Source organism: Melospiza melodia, chromosome 5 (genome assembly GCF_035770615.1).
Source record: "Melospiza melodia melodia isolate bMelMel2 chromosome 5, bMelMel2.pri, whole genome shotgun sequence".
Lineage (NCBI taxonomy): Eukaryota > Metazoa > Chordata > Aves > Passeriformes > Passerellidae > Melospiza > Melospiza melodia.
The window spans coordinates 10,509,053-10,527,793 of record NC_086198.1 but is presented as its reverse complement, the minus strand read 5'-3'; the positions used below and the strand labels follow the sequence as shown (position 1 = coordinate 10,527,793).

The window sequence follows — 18,741 nt, the reverse complement described above, 5'->3', positions numbered from 1 at the left end:
TCACTCTGCCTTTGGCAAACAGCTGAATATTAATTAGCATTTGTTAAGCCATGGTTTAGAAGGAGTTTTGGAGCTTCCTGGGGATGCCATGCCCAGCTGTAGTAATAGTCATATCCATATCTCAGGGGCGCCGCGTGATCCGGTCCATGGGTGATTTTTATATGTTGTTCTAAGACATGTTCTTTTTCTTGCAGGAGAGCCAGAATTTAAATATGTTGGGAATATGCATGGGAATGAAGCTGTTGGAAGGGAGTTGCTCATCTTCTTGGCGCAGTACCTGTGTAATGAATACCAGAAAGGAAACGATACTATTATCAACTTGATCCATAGCACACGTATCCATATCATGCCATCTTTGAACCCAGATGGCTTTGAGAAGGCAGCATCCCAGGTTTGTAAGGCTCTGTGTGTAAGAATACCTATCAGTGTCTGCCAGCTTTATCATAATGGCTCTTGGACTAACAGTTTTACAGATACATGGACTCCTGGTGGCAATTGTTGGATGGAACAACAAAACCAAAGTATTTCCGAATAGTACTGTAGGCTTGTTATGTTTAACAAGGAGGATTTATGCTTGACTTTTCAACAAGTAGCCTTCTCTCCTGTGATTTAAAAATATAATTATGCTTATGTTTCATGCATATTCTGTCACTAAGTTCACTGATTGAACTACTTCTTAAAGACTTAACTTCCTAAATAATAAATAAATGATTCCTAGTAATAAATGATGTTTCAAAAGTTCTAGAAAAGTGCAAGTTTGTTTTCTTTTAGGAAACTCCTATGCACATGCACCTAAAAAAATTATTCACGTTCACCAGAGCTTAGTCCCCAAACAACAAGCATTATGAGCCATCTTATTAACATTAATTACTTTTGATTCTTAATTTCATGCATGAAATACTTTAATTAAGGTATTAGTCAAGAAAATTTAGTATGCATTTTAGGGCGATGACTCAGTCAAGAAACATATAATGTATTAATGCATAATTAGCAAATGAAAGTCAAATACTAACACTGTTATACAGATTCTGGTCAAAATACGGATTCTTATTTTGTTATAAACAAAAATAAGAATTTCCTTGCTTACAAGGTATATTTATTTTTTAAATTAATATTGAAATGTTGAAAGTTCTCAAGTTCTCTGTTTATGATTAAATAAGTCAAACCTTATTAAGATCTTTATTAGACTGATTCTCATGAAGTCTTTAAAAATATGCACAGACTCTTTATATTCGGTCATACATCTCCCTCTCGTGGCAGTGAAGCAGAAGCTGTCTTCAGATTGATGTGACATTTTACTACTTTGAAATCTCTCTCTCTCTAGAGGTTCATAATATTTTTTGAAACTTTCTCCCCTTAGCCAAAGTACACCTGCTTTTATATGGTTGCATTAAAATTTAAACGATTAAAATTTAAATATTATAAGACTCTATTTAGTACTGCTGTTCTAATTTAGAAAATCTTGATCCTGTACACAGAGTATGACAGTATATTCAGTATACCCCAAAATAAAATCAGTAACCAAACAACCTACATTAAAGAGTACTGACAGCTTACAGAGAGAAGCTAGGAAAAACTATATATTCTGAAGGCATTTCCTTAATGAAATCCAAAACTTGTTTTAGAGAATCAGTTTAAAGAAATAATTTTGCAAAAATTCTAATGGCTACCATTTCAGTGAACAAGGCTGCCAGACACAATAAAAGATTCAAGTAAATCTTAAGGTCCTTCTTTACCCTGGAAGTTATTTAGAGGAGCTTGAAACAAATGCAAACGTTCCTTTGGCTTCCAGATCAGCCTACAGGTGTTGTGACTCTCGCTACAATGAGATCTGTAATTCACAGTCAGGGCATGAGGCAAGGGGGAAAAGCCAAATCTTGTGGGGAGACACCCCTGGCACTGAAAAATCTGATATAGCTGGTAATTTTACTCATCCTTAGTCCAAGTGTGCCATTCTCCTGAATCTACTCATCTCCCTTCTCTTTGTGTTACCTTTCCTCATTCAGCCTGGTGAGCTGAAAGACTGGTTTGTTGGTCGAAGCAATGCCCAGGGGATAGATCTGAACCGAAATTTCCCCGATCTTGATAGAATAGTTTACATTAATGAGAAAGAAGGTGGCCCTAACAACCATCTTCTGAAGAACATGAAAAAAGCTGTGGACCAGAATCCCAAGGTAAGTAGGGGCTGAATGTTGGGTCACTGACATGCCCATCTCTTCCTTTTATGTAAGCAAACAGTAGTGACCCCTAAGAGCTCTTTATTGTTCATGTTGTTCTGAATATTTTTTTCATTTTGTTAAGTTTATCCATCTGATGCTTCTTGATTTGTTTCCTCAAAATGGATTGCTGTAGTGTACTCTTTTGATCCGTCTTAATCCTTAGACAATTCCTCAGTCAAAAGGTATCTTTTAATTTTTTTTGTATCGCCTTCTCTCTTGATTTTAAGCTGATTTTCCAAATATTCTGCATTTTTACTATTGCTAGAAATTCACTTGTGTATTGTGCTTAATTATATTGGTAGCCAGATAGCTATTCCCACATATAACATATGCATTTTTGTTAAGTTTAGGCCTTGAATATGCAGCTGTATATCTGGAGGGATTTTTATCTTCTTGTGTTTACCCCCAGAGGAAGTTCTAGAAAACTGACTGTTGTGACTGCAGTCCCATAGGACTGTGGCCTTAATAGCTGTGTTCTGGCTTCAAATTCAAAATATTAATAAAGTAATTTTACCTTCCATGCAGAGAAAAAACTGCACCAACATTTTAAAAAAAAATTTTATATTCCTTTGTTTAAAATTGAGTAGGCTTTTTTATCCATAATAGGAAGAAGTAAAAGATTGAGATTGCTTTTTTTTGTAGTCTCATTCTGAGATAGCTGACACCAGTTTTGGACTTATATTAATCCAATTAATATAATTATAAATCTAATGTAAGGACTGACTTATTTTTCTCTGGAGCCAGAATAAAATTGCTGTTCACTTAACTGTCTTGCAGAGTTTATGTGGTAATAATTAAGCCCACTGTATTTAATTGAATGTTTCTACATTGGATTATTGATTTGTAACTGCTGGTAATGCTATTCTGTTGTAGCTTGCTCCTGAAACAAAGGGTGTCATTCACTGGATTATGGATATTCCCTTTGTGCTCTCTGCCAATCTTCATGGAGGCGACCTTGTTGCAAACTATCCTTATGACGAGACTCGGAGTGGTATGTAAATAGAAGTTAACAGGAAACAGTAGGAGATAGAAACTTCATTCTGTACTTATTTCACTGGTAGCTAAGATCCACTTTATAAACCGTGCAAGCGAAACCATAAAACACTGCAAAACCATATAAAAATTGAAAAAAAAAAAAAAGTTATTTGTAGTCATTGCATTATGATGACTTATTTTATCATGCTAATCATGTGATTAAAGCTAGTCACTGTATGACCATATTTTCTAGTTTTGAAGATGATAGTTTGTTTCAGTACAAAAGTGATGTAACGCCTGAGGGAATAGTAGTCCCTCAGATATACTAATCAAGGCAGCTTAGCTCTTAAATTAGCTGGGGTTGTTTGTACCCTGTTTAAATGAAGTGAGAAAGATGTATCTAGGTTAAGGTTTCTTGCACCTGTAAAAAATGAATTTCTGAAAGCAGTAGTGTGCTGACAGAAACAGCTATCACTGTTTTCAGTATTGGTCCCTTATAAAAAGGATCACATTGTGGCATAGATGTAATCATAAAGTATACAGCAATATTAGTTTGGTTTTTTATGCTACTATGGGATGAACACATGACCAAAGTTTCATGAAATGATATTGTTTTTGATTCTCTTCTTTCAGTTGACTTTATTGCGTTTTAATTGCAAATTCTTCTAATATCCAACTGTAAAACTCTTTAGGTAGAAATCTGTGTTTTTGAACTATGTGTTCTTCTAAAAATACCTAAAGCCTAGAATAGCTTAGGTTTTGCAGTGCACTTTTAAAGTAGTATTTTCATAAATATTGAGACTCTTGTGATGAGCCACTTTAACAATAGGGCAATAATTGCTGAAGTAATGAGGAAATGTTAACATTAAAAAGATAACGCCATGTTATCTTGTGATGCTGTAGGACATTTCCCTGTGTACACAGTATTTTCAGGCACAGTTCTGCTGTGCAGTGCTGATGGTCTAAATTGTGAGCCTAGTCACTATGACTGCCCTTTTAATAATTCTTGTTCCTGGGATTTTTCTCCTCCCTAGGCAGTGCTCATGAGTACAGCTCCTGCCCTGATGATGCTATTTTTCAAAGCCTGGCTCGCAGTTATTCTTCCTTTAACCCTGCCATGTCTGACCCGAACCGACCACCGTGCCGTAAAAATGATGATGACAGCAGCTTTGTGGATGGGACAACTAATGGTGGTGCATGGTACAGTGTCCCAGGAGGTGAGCCCACCTACAGCAGTCCGTGTCACTGCTTATTCTGGCCTTGAGTTATGTTATCCACAACTTTTGGTCTGGCTGAGGCTAAATCAAAGGCTGATCACTCACCACATCTATAAAGTCTGATAAAGCTCACAGTGATAACTATTAAAATACTCCTTTTTATGGCTTTTTCTACAGCGTTTCTTCAGGCTCCAGGTCATTGCAAATTTAATAGTTCCACAGTGGGCAAGTCTCTGCTATCATGAAATATTAGGAGAGTTTTTTTTGGCGGGGAGGGGTTAAGAAGAAGAGTGAAAAATCCCCTGACAAATCCTCAGTAGAGCAGGCTATTGGCTCATTTGAACCTCAATAATGAAGGCATCCAAGCTGAAGGAAGCAGGGGAGCCTGGTTGCCTGATTTTGGAATGTCATAGGAAATGGGAGTTTGGCCGTGGATTTTAATGGCAACAAAACCAGCCATGAAGATGCTTACATTTGCATCTCCATGCTTTGTGGGTTGGTTAGTGTCTGATTCCTGCCCAGGTGCTGTTTTCCAAGGTTTTGGTAGAGCCTTCTGTGCTCAGAGGAGCAGCAGGGCTACTGCAGGCATGTCCAGACTAATTTTCCAGAAGTCCAGAAGAGGAGCATGAAATGAGACATTTAATTCAAATGAAACATTTTATTCCTTTCTATTAAGAATTTTGATATCTTTGTAAACTGAGCCAAATAAGTCTTGGGATATCTAAATCTTGGAGTGTTCTGCCTCTGCTCAACTTGGAATGAAAACTGAGCTGAAGATTTCTGACCCAGCTTGTGTTGGAGTGATTTGCCTGTTATTTGGCTTTTTTGATTTATGCTGGATAACTTTGAAGACACATAACTGTTTAATTCTTTGCTTTTCTCTTGATATTCAATTACAGTCTCTGAATGAATTTTAAATTTTTACCTGAAGTGAATAGGAATCTCTCAAAGCATTAGACAGCCTAAGTGGTAGCCTAACTCTGCTTCTCTTACAGTAAGGTGGTACTAAAAGAAGAAAATATTTAAGCTCCTGTGAAGAAATTAGAAACAGAACAACTGCTAGTGCTCACACAGCCAGTGATCACCAGGGGCTGAGTATGAAGTAAAATACTGACATTTCTGAATGCAACTAAAACCTCAAAATATCTCTTTGTGTGAGGCTTTTCAGACTTTGAATTGGAACCATTAAAATTCTTGAAAAAGTTCTTGGAACCATTAAAACTTGAAAACCGAAGTTTGCAAAAGCTGAAAAATATTAATATAAACAGTTAAAATATAAAATATAAAAATAGTTAAAATTTGTTTAAATCAGTTTAAATTTAGCCGAATGAAATATTAAATATTATATATATAAATGTAGATATATTTAACTTCAGTTATTTTTCCTTAAGAAAATGCTATGAAAAGCAGTTTTTCCATTGTTTTGATGAAATACTTTGATTCTGATTAAACGGCGTATGGCAAAGACACATTTTTCCATTGGAGAAAGTCTTTGGAAATTTCATTTCCTCTTTTTGGAACTTATTTTAAGCTAGATTGCTAATTTCCCAAGTGAGGCCTTTCTTTTTCTCATATTTGTTAATAGGCAGGAATGCTAGTGCTAAGCAGGATCTCTCATCCTAATACGAGGCAACTAATAAAAAATAGAGAGACAACAATATACTTTGGACCATACAGATTGAATCTGTTATTGGTTTGGGGTTTTTGTTCAAGTGCAGAAATCAGCTGGCAAGCTGTGACTTTTGAACAAAACCTCTGTGGTGGTGTTTGCTGACTTAAAAAAACAAATATAATTCAGTGAGAACAGTTCTGCTCTTTCTATGTCTAGTCCTAAGGAAAATGACTAAACACTGCTCAGTTCAAGTGAAAATTTTCTGGGAAGTTTTAATACTAAAAGTTCCATCTGAAACCGAAAATGTGGCAATTCAGTTATTGATGGTATCCGTGATCTTTTGCTGTCCATATGGCAATGAACTTAAAGTTAGCAGCAGCATAAACTGTTGAAAAGCCATTTATGTTGCTTTAGGGAAAGTATTCCACTGCACATCCTTACCAGAGTTAGGAATATATCAAAAGAAACTGTGAAGGCCTTGTCTCCATTGCATCGGCTCCTGTTGGAGCTAAGCTGGTACTTCTCTACCTTGGCACCCTTGGGCTCCTTTGGGCTTTTGTACCCCACTTTCCCCTTTTCCCTTCCTTTCTCACTCTTCTACTGAAGATTCCTTTCTGCACCAAACACAGCTCCAGTATCCACTCCTGCCTATTTTCTGGCCCATCCCTGGCCATCTCCTAGGTTCTGCCTTTGACAGTAGGAAAGGATGATTTTTCATTTGAATTAATTACTATAGATGCTGTTGCCCTACAGAGCTCATTATGATGCCCCAGTTGTGCAACATCACTTCTTTGCCATATAATTGATCCTCAGGGCCTTGTACCTTTTATAAAAGACAGGTGGGCCAGCAGCCATCTCCACTGGTTCTTCAGTCTGCAGGGGTGGTGTGTGGATGGCTCTCATGTCACTGTGGCTTGCTTTTCATGGCTTTCTGAATACCTGGATTCTTTCAGTAGGAAGGCTGAACATCTGTGGCAGAGACATCTGGTGATAGTCCTTTGCTCTAACTGGAAGTGAGGAGGAGCTCTCCATTGCATTCATGCTCTGCCCTTCCCTTTTGTCTGACCTCAGGATTTCCTCACCAACCTCATGCAAGGTGGCAATTCCCCTTTCTGGCTTTTTGGGTGTGGAGAGGGTGGATGACGTAGAGGAATATTTGACTTTTTCTTCTCTCTCTCAATTACACTTTTTGTTAGGTTTTTCTCAACATTACTGTTTGGCAGTTACTTCCGTCTGCAGAGCAGGGGTACAGAGAAAATTTTCCCCCAAGAGCACCTTTGTGCCAAGGCTGAGGCCATGATGCTGTTACACTTGTAGTAGTTGTCATCTGTAATCAGCTGATCCCTGGAGGTTTTTCAGAGACAGCAAGCCAAGGCAAAGAGGTCATTCTTCTGTGCTCAGGAATGGCTCTTTTAGCCATCAGACTCTGGGGAGAAAGAAGTTTGTACACAAAAACCACTATGTTTTTAATGGAGTCCTTCTCTGTATCAGCATGTAATTAATGATTTCACTCATGTGCGGGAAAGCCAAACTAAATTTGCAGAAACAGCTTTAATTTTTGGCATTTCCTTAGCTGCTGACTGTATAACTTTTCAACATCCTTAATGACTTTTTAACGTATCCTTTGTGTAGACTACCTATCTGGAAGCAAAAATGAGAAGAACAAATAGTAATCAATTACTACCTAGCCACATGCCTGCTCTGCTTTTTCTGTCATTACAGAGTCACCTGAGTCTAATCACATTCATGTCATTGCAAAAATAACTTTTCAAAGCAGCTTACTTTGCTGTACCATTAGGCTATTGTTTTAGTGTCTTTTTTAAATTTTCAGGTACTCTCAAATCACCCTTGGCACTCAACTAATTCCTAACTTGGATTACCAGTTTTGCCAGCAGTGTTAGGGATTTTTAGGATTTTGCTCAACACTAATGTAGGAAGCATTCGTGTTCTCCCCACTCAAGTACATCCTGTCCTGCTAAAGGTCTTTTCTTTGTGAAGAAGCTGATCTAACTTAGTGCTGTAACTTGCAGCTCAAAGCCTTAAGTAATTTTGATGCCTGGATACCAGGGGCACACCCTGCATTCCACTTCATTTATGAAGCTTGGTGTTCCTTTATTAAAACCTGAAGAAATTAGGTTTTTTCCTGTATTCTAAGCTTACTTTTGTAAGCAGTAACATAAAGACACTATAGTCTCTCAGCCACTGGAGCAGTGCAACAGAGAACTTTTTGTGTTCTCAGTTTCAAAGTCCTACTCATGGTCAGCAATAAAGGGCATTCATTGTTGAATCTCAGTTATATCTGATGTATCTAAGCCTCTCTGATCTTCAGAGGGCAGTTCCTGTTAAAGTGTGAGAAAGTCAGTGCTGCACTTGGTCACAGTGGGAGGCTTTGGGAGCGTGATGATGTACATGCATGTGATACATGCCATGGATAGGGCACTTCAGGGACTTGACCAGGGGCAGCAAAGTTGCTGCAATATTTGATAAATCTTTAGAAATGTTTTGGTTTCTTGTGTGTTGCACCTAATCACCATTGTGAATAGGGAGGTAAAGAGTGCACAGCCCAATGCACTCCAGATTGCACATGTGATAGGCTGTAGTTGGGATCTTGGCCAGCTTCATCCCATTCTCTGTCTCAGAGATGCAAAGGATGAATTTTTTCAGGAGCAGCACATAAACCTTGGGCAAGGCCAGGCTCTGGGAAATAAACTACAGGATATGGACATTGTGTGCAAAACTGAAAAATATATTTCTTCTTTTTTCTGTTCTTGAGAAACTAGGGCATCCCTGAGTAATACTTTGGGAGGAAAGAGAAATTTTCTGAGAATTGGAACAGTAATGGTCCAGAATTACTGTCACTACAGTAAAATTACATTGTGCCCTTCGGCTCCCTGTTCTCCTCTTCATGCGTTCTTTCTGTCTTTTAGAAGAAGTACAAAAATCAGCAAAAGCAGCATTATCTAGTGTCCAGAACAGATATATGATAGTCAGCCCTGCTGTCAGGATTTTACTCATGACTCCACTGCTCTCTTGCTGTGTATTGCTGAATGGACCATCTAAGAGTTCTGCCTGCTGGAACATCAGAGCCATCCCTCCATCCCTCCCAGGAGCCTTTGCCTTCAGTATCCTCATCCTTCTAAAAAAAAATTCTTTTAGCAGTCAGAAAAATCCCTATGCCTGTCAGTAGTTGGGAGTCTTGTTGCCTGGTTGGCAGAAAAGAGTCTCTTCACCTTAGTGTGCTGGCTAAATCCCGCCTGACTCAGTGTGTTTGCCATCCTTGGGGTTCTCTTTGGGGTGTGACACCAGCTCTCTGGGCACTTGTGGACCCATGAGCAGCTCTGGTGCTCAGTAAAGTGCCTCAGGTCTCATCTGCAGCTTGCATGGGGGAACACAGAGCTGCATGAACAAGCTGTGCTAGGAACACTCCTGAATCCCTCAGTGACCTCCATGGGGCTGCTCAAAAAGCTTGGTGGCTGCTCAAAAAGCTTGCTGGCTGCTTTCTTTTCAGGCCTCCATTTGAGAATCCACTGACTCTGCTAGCTAGACAGACTGGGGAGGGGAGGGATGGTCCTTCATCAGCTTCTGCAAAACATATATTTATCACCCTCCTGGGGATGGCCACTGTCCCTCTACAGTCGGTTGATCCAGCTACAAAAACCTGGAAACCTCCTTCTATTTTGGTTGACCAATTTAGGCAAAACTATTATTTAAAACTACTTATGTTTTAAAATTTCAATTATTAAAGTTGCATTTATAGTGATGCTTCTCCTCTCTTTCAAAAGCTAGCTAATATTGATTTTGCAGAGGCATTGAGTTGGAGAAACCCTATCCATAGAAAAATTTTAGTATAAATACATTTTATAGGAAGTTTTATTTTGTATTTTTTTGGTGGAGAATATTTGAAATCTATGCAGATGATTGAATCTATGCAGCAAATCTTGACAAGGAAATGTTTTCCATGTAAAATGTTATAATTTCAGAAAAAACTCAACACATTTTTGACCCATCTTTATAAATCTTTTTTTCAATGTCACTTTATTATGTTTAGTTTGCTTTATAATTAATTGTCATTCTTCTTGGCTTACAAGGTGAGCATCTTTTTTGGTTGTTTTTTTAATATGGAAATATTTTAGCCATAGTCTAAAATAATTTTCTTTCCCCAAGAGAAGAAATGTAATTTATATGTCAGCTATCCAAAAATGTGTGAGTTAAAAGTATACTGGTCACGTGCAGCATCAAGTAGAAGTATACAGCCTATTTATCAAGGCCTTTTTAAACTTTCCCTGTCAAGAAAATGTATTCTGGAATTATTTGTCCTATTGGTTTCTCTGATTTAAAGCTTCTGAATTCAAAATTAAACAGATGGATTGGAGCTGCATCAATTGTATTAATAACTGTTCTTTTCTTAGTAGTCCCAGCATTTCATGTGTCCCCCCTTACTTACTTCAGAGTAACACAAAATGCATCACTGCCTCTCTTTTCTGGCATTGCAGGAATGCAGGATTTCAATTACCTCAGCAGCAACTGCTTTGAAATCACAGTGGAGCTGAGCTGTGAAAAATTCCCACCTGAAGAAACTCTGAAGGGCTACTGGGAGGACAACAAGAACTCTCTTATAAATTACATTGAGCAGGTAACAGAGAAGAGGATGGCAAAACCAGCTATTGTGCATAAAGCTTCTAAACTTTGTGGTTTGTGAACATCTAATTCAAAATATCATATTAATCCAGATGTTGCTTTAATTCTTATTTGTCTCTGTGGTAATAAATCCTGTGTGATATTTCTATATAAGTGGAAGAAGAGTGGAAAAGATAGATGCATTTACAGTATGGAATCCTTCTCACCCTACTTAAACTGTTGAAGACATTTGAATTAAATTATTTGTGTTGGGTTCCTCAATGCAAAAAAAATACAAATCTCCACCGTCTATGACTGACTGCCCCAGTGCTGGTGTGTGTGCTCAGAGAGATGGATTGCCCTCTGCAGATATTCCAGTGTGTTTGCTGATGTGGGAAGGATCATTCTGTGCATGTACAGGAACCTGGGCAGCTGGATTAGACCATAGAGAATTTCTGAAATCTGAATATTGTAGTTAAAAATTACAAATAAATCTGATATCATTAGTGGTTGCACACCTGAGATTGTGAAATGAGGAACACACTTTATTAGCCCAGCCCATCAATTAATACATTAATTTCTTTAAGGATTTAATTATGCAGAAATGCTTCAGTTAGCCAGAAACCTGAAATATTTGAATATTTGAAGTGTTATACTGTTCTGTTAAAACATTATCTGTAGGCTAAGGGAAAAGCTGTACTTGTCCTGCAGATTTTTACCCATTCTTTATGGAATCCATCTCAAATTGTTCAGCTCCCCTGCCTAGGGGTTAATTTTCTCTGACTCATGGAAAGCTGTGTTGTCACAGCATTTTCAAAATTGCTCATGTATAAGATACTATTTTGCCAACTTCCTTTGCTCCTGCAGAGCTACCAGCTTTATCCTTGAAGTTCAGATGGTCTCTTTGGCATTGGTTTTTATCTTCTTGCAGGATAAGGTGACCAGGTCTATGCTCCAGCTCCCCTGGGAGTGCTGGGGACAGTGCAAATATGTAATTTCTGCTTTTCTGAGGCTTCTCCCAGAGTGTGTTACAGGAATCTGAACTGAATCTGTCAGCTGAATTATGGTGCAGCTGAATGCACCATATAGGTTCATAAAGGGGAACATCAGTATCTCAAAATAAAACTTGGGATCCACAAGCCTTTTCAAAGGACATGGAATCAGAGAGAAGCCTGAACTTCACAGCACTTTGCTGCTTCGTTTCCAGGCTCACAGTGAGGAGCATCTCCACAGAGGTTCCCAACATCCCCTCATCCCCAGCACTGAGTTCCCTGTTTCTGGAGAAGAAAAGGCAGTTGATCCTCAGTCTCTTGCTGCTGAGGAGTTTGCTTTCAGGCTGTGCTTAAGATACACTGGTCCCTCTGCACACTGAGGTCATATTTTAATTTCATATATAGTGGGAGCAGACGGATTAGCTGCTGCTGGGGCTGTTACCTGGAGCACGAAGGAGAAGGACATGACCCACCAGTGCCCTTCTCCCACAGCCCAGGAGGGAATGTTTGACTCTCTGTGGTCCCAGCTCACAGAACTGCATGTTTGGGGTGTGCAATAGAAAGCTCAAGCACCTCACAGAGGGATTGCCCACTGAAGTGCAAGTGACTTCAAAGTGCATTTACTTTCCTAATGCTTCACCTTTAAGAAATAATGTCATTAGCTCTGCATTCTTACAGTTGATGAAACTTTAAAAGAAATGTTTCTGTAGGCTGTTCTTTCAAAGCTTTTCTGTGCATTCATTAATTCCCAATATGACAAAGATTTGCAAGTCAATGTTTACATGTATTATTACTTGCTGTGTATTTCTGAGAATTACTTGCATTGAATAGATATATTATTATAACTACTTGCTGAATTATTTTCCTCTTCATTCCCTTTTGCATTATGGTATTTAGTATTTTTCGTTGATAGTGGTCAGCCTGTAGATTGTGGGATTCATACCATGCTTTGTTAGATATATCAATAGATATAATCCATTGCCAGGAAACACCATCTTTTCTTAAGAATTTTTTATTTACCATTTGTTGGTGACCTTATTTATTTTAGATTCATCGAGGAGTGAAGGGGTTTGTTAAAGATCTTCAGGGCAATCCAATTGCAAATGCTACAATTTCTGTGGAGGGGATAAGCCATGATGTTACATCAGGTGAGTGTGGTACCTCAGCAGTGCTTCTCTTTGGCTTAGCAACCTGGAGCCATTTCACATCTTTTTAACTGCAGCTTTAAGGGAGCAAAAGTTCAAAACCAGGATGGTACGTTGTACCTCAAGAAGTTTGTTGCCCAGAAGATTTTACGAATCTTTCACTTGTATTTTGCTCTCAGAGTAGCTGAGACTGGTTTTTTTTTTACTTCATGGGTCTCTAGTGTAAATTGGTTTGGGTGGCTCTTGGTTATTAATGCTCTAATCTGTCTTCTACTTTTGAAGCAAATAGTGTTTCACAGCTCTGATGGGATTTAAAGCTCTGTCAACAGTGCTGCCTTCAGTTTGAAGGCTAAATTTAAGTCCAAAAGTGTTATATTTTTCACAATGCAGTCATACCTTTTGGTATGTAAATTCTTGACAGATTTCCAATTTACATAACCTCCTTCAGCAAAGATAAATTCTCTCTGCTGTTTACAATTACGTGATGTTTTTTCAGAAGGGTGATTCTAAAAGATGAAAGCATTGTGTTGGTTGGTGTTGACAGAAAATGATGTGTCACCTCTTCAGTGATGATGTGCTTTGTTCTAGGAGTGAGTTCAGAAATAGCTTCTCAGTGTGCCAACTTTCAGCCTTCCCTTTACACCTGTGCTCTCCTATCCTGAGATTTGCAAAAGATACCAATTAGAGAAACAATAAGTAAATGTCACTGCTTTATGCATGAGCTTATTTTATGTTCATTTTCTCAATGAAATGTCTCACTGTACTGTCACAGAAATGCAGAATATTATGGAACAGGATTGGTAGGATATTTAGTCACCTCTGATTTGTGTTGGTACATCACCTGCAAAGAGACCAGCAGCTCTTCTGCCCAGCAGGAGAACAGTCTGTGAAAACATGAGTTATCTTCTGTCACTGTAAACAAGGAGGCAAAATGTATAGAGACTGGAAATAAATTGTCAGGCATAATAAAAAGGGGATAAACTGTGCAAAGAGGTATTTGAGAGAGAGGAGCTCATGCTTCTATGACACAAAAATTGCATCTAATTATAAATCTTTTCACATCATTGTGTGTGTATAAGACTTAAAGTCATGTATTGTCAAAACAGGGATGAAAACAAGTACTTGAGTATTAGCACAGTCAAAATGAGGGAGAAATATTCTTTGGCTTTTCTCCTGCTCTTTATTCATGAGTTGAAATTCTGCTTTGTTGCAGTGACAGAAATTATAATAGATCATTGCTGTAGTTCTACAGCAATTTTTTTCCCATTCTGTTTTATGAAGAGAAAAATCTGGGAACAACTGGACTGCCTACTGACATTTTTTTTGACCATGCAAATAGCAGATATTTAAGTAATTTTTCCCTTTGTACACTGTGTAGCTGCAGATGTGGTGAAAAAGCATTTAAGGGACTAGTACAAAGAGCATGGCCAAATCTTCTAAATGGCACTGCTCTAAAGCTGAACTTTAGAATAGCTCTGCAATCTTTTCCGGAGGTCAAGAAATTCAAATTATTAGCCTGTGACAAATTAGATAATTGCCTACTGCTGGTGCAGGGAAGATCTGAGTCTTTGTGAAAATGCAATAGGGTCATTTCTAGAGAAGATTATGATGAGTTTTGATTCTGTGACTGGAAAACATAAACTGTAGTAACAGTGTGGGAGGAGCCTTTCTTTGACCTGAGTGGATCAAGCTTCCATTTCTTTGTTTCTCTGAACCAAAGAAAAAACCCCTGACAATGCCTGGAAGCATGTAGATAGTGATGCTTCAAGGGTGATACACATGCAATATTCTAGGAAATTATGATTTGTAGCTTTTTCTGAAAGATGAGAAAGGTAGTCCCACTTATTTAAATTTGACGGGAATGAAATTTATTTACGCTTGGATTATCAGAATACCGAGGAACATTAAAAATCCCTATCACATTGCAAACAGAATCTCAGACATTTAGCAGGGACTTTACATTGGCTGGGCAGTGCTTCTGAAGTGGAGTAATGTCCCATAATGTCCTTTTCTTCAGTGTGATGCAGAGCCTTCAGCCTCAGCGGGCATAATATTTCATGGGGTCTCCAGCACAACTTCAAAATTAAAATGTTTTTGATTACCCGAAAGGAAGCAAATATGATACATACACACACACACACACACATATATATATATATATATATATGTACAGCCTTTCAGGCAGTCAAAAAGAAAGCACTGACAGGAATATAAAAGATTGACATATGAGCCTTGCTTCTTAGCTGTGTAATTAGTCTTATACATATTTATTTGGGTTCTTTTCTTCTTCTTTACAGCCAAGGATGGTGATTACTGGAGATTGCTTGTGCCTGGAAATTACAAAGTTACAGCCTCAGCACCAGGCTATCTAGCAATAACTAAAAAAGTGGCTGTGCCCTTCAGCCCTGCTGTTGTGGTAAGTGTTCACATGTGTTCATTTATCCTCTATTATACATTTAAAAGGTCCCTTTTTCCTTCGTGGTATGCATCTAAGGAGGAGGTGATTTTTCAGAATATTCTAGAACATATGAATTTAGAAAGTCTGGAAATTACTCTTCTAGCACTTGATGCACCAGCCACTGAGAGCAATCTCACTGTAAACTCTTTAATATCTTGGCATTATTTATAATAAAAAGACACAGAGAAGGGAAATATTGAGATAACATGTTATTGGTACATGTTTTAATAGAATATTATGGAATATCTTTTAATAGCACAACATAAAAAGTAGAGATGTTGAGGTTTTGATGTAGACATTTTTTAAATTTAATTTGTCAAATGAGTACCTGCTTAGGTTCAAACCAGTGGCCAGCTCTGTGCAGAAAGGTAGCAATGAGCTACTGCTTTCCATGGATATCCAGTGTGTGAGGTTGATAAGATCTAGACTCCATCTAAGGTTTCAGAAGCATTTTAAATTCACTGTCTGAACAGATGTGGAGGTATTTAAAGTAAGTGCTATTTCAATAGTCTGAATCACATATTAAGATATACTAAAGGAAGAAGTTTTTTATGGAAAGGGTGATAAAGTTCTGGAATGGGCTGCACCATGGTTTAGTTGAGGTGTTAGGGCTGGGTTGGATTTGATGATCTTTAAGGTCTCTTCCAACCTAGCCATTCTGTGAATTCTGTGAAACTAGCACATGGTATCTACATTAATGAGCCATGTGTTAGGAAAAGCTCCCTGGATTTTTTTGATGGCATAAAATTGAATACATGTTTTGAAATGCTGGGGGTCTGCAGTGCTCGGCTAGTGTTAGCTGAGATTAGCTCAGCTGGTTACACAGTGGAGCTCATAAGAGTTGGACTTGATGATCCTTGTGGGTCCCTTCCAACTCACAATATTCTGTGATCGGTGTTGGCAATATGCTGATGATACCTTTTATAATACGCCACATGATTTATGTGGCTGGCTGTTATTCAGTTTTAATTTCATTGGCCCATACTTTCTGAAATTTTTAGTCAAGTTAAATACAAGTGGACAGATGTCTGGTTCTTTAGGAAATTTTGCTCACCTGTGTGTATTTTTAGATAAGTTACTGTACTGATATACTAGTATTGCATGTATTTTAATCAGCTTTGAGACACTTTGGAATAAACCCAGCCTGAACCAGAAGGTACCTCTCTAAGCCCTATGTTTGTGTTAAGCACCTTCTTTCAATAAATGACTCTTAAAAGCCTAACTATTCCCTATCTGTAAGTCTTACTGATGTTTCTGATTGTTTCTCTTAATCAGGTTGATTTTGAGCTGGAGTCATTGTCTGAAAGAAAAGAAGAGGAAAAAGAAGAGTTGATGGAGTGGTGGAAGATGATGTCAGAAACACTAAATTTTTAAATGATGATTTTGGCTTTACAGCTTTTAATCTATTATATGTTGACTTAGTATAATGTACTGTGGAAAATCCCTATATTCTAGATTTTGTGCACTTCACAATAATTAACTTTGAATTTTTCAGTCATCTTTTGATTAATATGATTACAAATAACTACTAGCCTCCTAGATAGATAAATAAGTTATTAATTTTCTTTCATATTGTTATAGAAAATTTACTCTTCTATAAAAATCAGAAAAAATGAATGAATATGCAGCCTATATGACAGTAAAATCTGTTGTGTATTATTTGCAAGTTCAGAATATGTAGGTTAACACTTGATTTTAAAAAATAAATATGCTGTAGTTGATTACCGATACTGCCAGAAATATTTGACAGTGCATAGTAGTAGACAGTGCTCTTTACTGAGTTCTATAATGGATGCTATTGAAAAGATTTATAATAACAGTGTGTGGTGAAATAATGTTTTGCAAGGATTAAAATTCAGTATAACACTTTGTATGTCTCTGGTGTTGGAGCTATTTAAACATGTAAGAAACACAAGCTGACTTCATTTTAGTAAGAAGAAAGAATCTGTGTAAACTCTTTAATAAAAGATGGCATGGAATGAATTCAGGAAAAAGCAGAGCTTTATTCCTTAAACAGTTGATAATATTTGGAGATCAGGTTTTAAGTACTTCTCATTAGTTGTTAAACAAATTAGAAATTCTGAGTGGAAGAAGAAGATCTAGTGCATCTCATTTATAGGCTGCTTGTGTTTGTTCAACGGCAAGAAAAAATAATTTCAGGTGTAGTCTGTTTTAATTAAATAATTACCTTTTCAACAGTCTTTACTTGTATCCATGATGTCTAGATAATCAGCTAAGAGTTCATCTTTTCAGTCAAGGCTATCAAAATATTACAGTTTAGACAATTAGCTGGAAATCTACTGAGATTGTAATTTTAGTGTTGCAAGTCAATAATGGATTTGTTTCAAGCTCTGTTTCTTCTGCTGGCTAGTCTTACCTAAAACTAGAAACAAGACAGATAAGTGAAATTTTTTTCAGTGTGGTGAAATTTTCAGAAAAATGTTGAAGTTGATACAAAAGCAACTTTGGTTTAAAACCATTCTTTTTGGTCCCTTTTTGATTTTTTTTAAAAATTTAATTAACATGCTATAGTATTTTGGCCAAGATGAGTGAAATTTGCAGAGCCAGAGAATACACATGGACCACAGCAGGTGCAAGTTTGGTGTAATTCTTCGGAAGTGACTCCTGGTATGCTACTTGAGATAAGCTAGGCATCTTGTCTGTTTGAAAGCTTACATATATTGCTAGTCTATTTTAATTCAAGATCAGATATTTGATAGAGATTTCCTTCCTCTGTTTCTTTAATACCACTCTCTGTGTTTTGATTAGCATATTATTTTAGCTGGTGCTCATTTGGAACCAATCAAGAGTGGACTATCACACTCCTGCTGTAAGTGAAAAATCACGTATTCAGGTGCAGGATCCAAATTTACCTCCTTTGGGTATTAAAAAAATTAATGAAAGTACTGTTTTCTGAGAATTTTAAATTCTTTAATTAAAGTAGCACTTGATCCTTTTAAAGAACAGGCTTAAGGTTAGACACGCAATGGTAAACTGAACAGCAATAAAAAAGCATAAACTTTTTCTCTCTGATGAAGAGTTTGTGATGCAACCTGCAGCTCATTGGGGTTGTAGATGTTTAACTCCAAATTTCAGAGGAAATTTACTTACTCTAAGTCATTATATAGTGATGAGCTTTGGTTCTCCATTGCAATGAAAAACCCCAGTGGCAAATAAAGAATCTTATCTGAATGTGTCTTAATAACACCCTGTAGCTAGCTGTGCACAAGAGCATGCATAAAGGATGCCTGGTTACACCAACTTGGATGTCTATGACAATTTGAAAGGCCAAGATGTGGCACAGAACACCTTCTATGTCTGTAAGTAATGACCTTGTTTTTAATTGAACCAGGTAAAATTGAAGCAAATGGTATAAAAATGAATTATAACAAGATGTTGCTGTCACATGGGCAAATGGCTACAGGAGTGTAAACTAATGTAATAAGGCAAGTGTATATTTGTACAGAACACCCTGGTCTGCCTCTTCCAAACCTAAGAATTTCAAT

General features: G+C 37.4%; 1 protein-coding gene across 1 annotated transcript in view; it reads left to right on the top strand.

The window, feature by feature from the left end:
- CPE (carboxypeptidase E) overlaps positions 1-17,218 on the top strand; it is a 55,575-nt gene extending 38,357 nt beyond the window's left edge. Inside the window, 8 exon segments of the mRNA XM_063156255.1 lie at positions 195-391; positions 2,007-2,174; positions 3,093-3,210; positions 4,229-4,411; positions 10,517-10,656; positions 12,681-12,780; positions 15,075-15,193; positions 16,511-17,218. Of these exon segments, the coding sequence (XP_063012325.1) occupies positions 195-391; positions 2,007-2,174; positions 3,093-3,210; positions 4,229-4,411; positions 10,517-10,656; positions 12,681-12,780; positions 15,075-15,193; positions 16,511-16,609 (1,124 nt within the window). The 3' untranslated portion in view covers positions 16,610-17,218.
- The last annotated feature ends 1,523 nt before the right edge of the window (positions 17,219-18,741 follow it).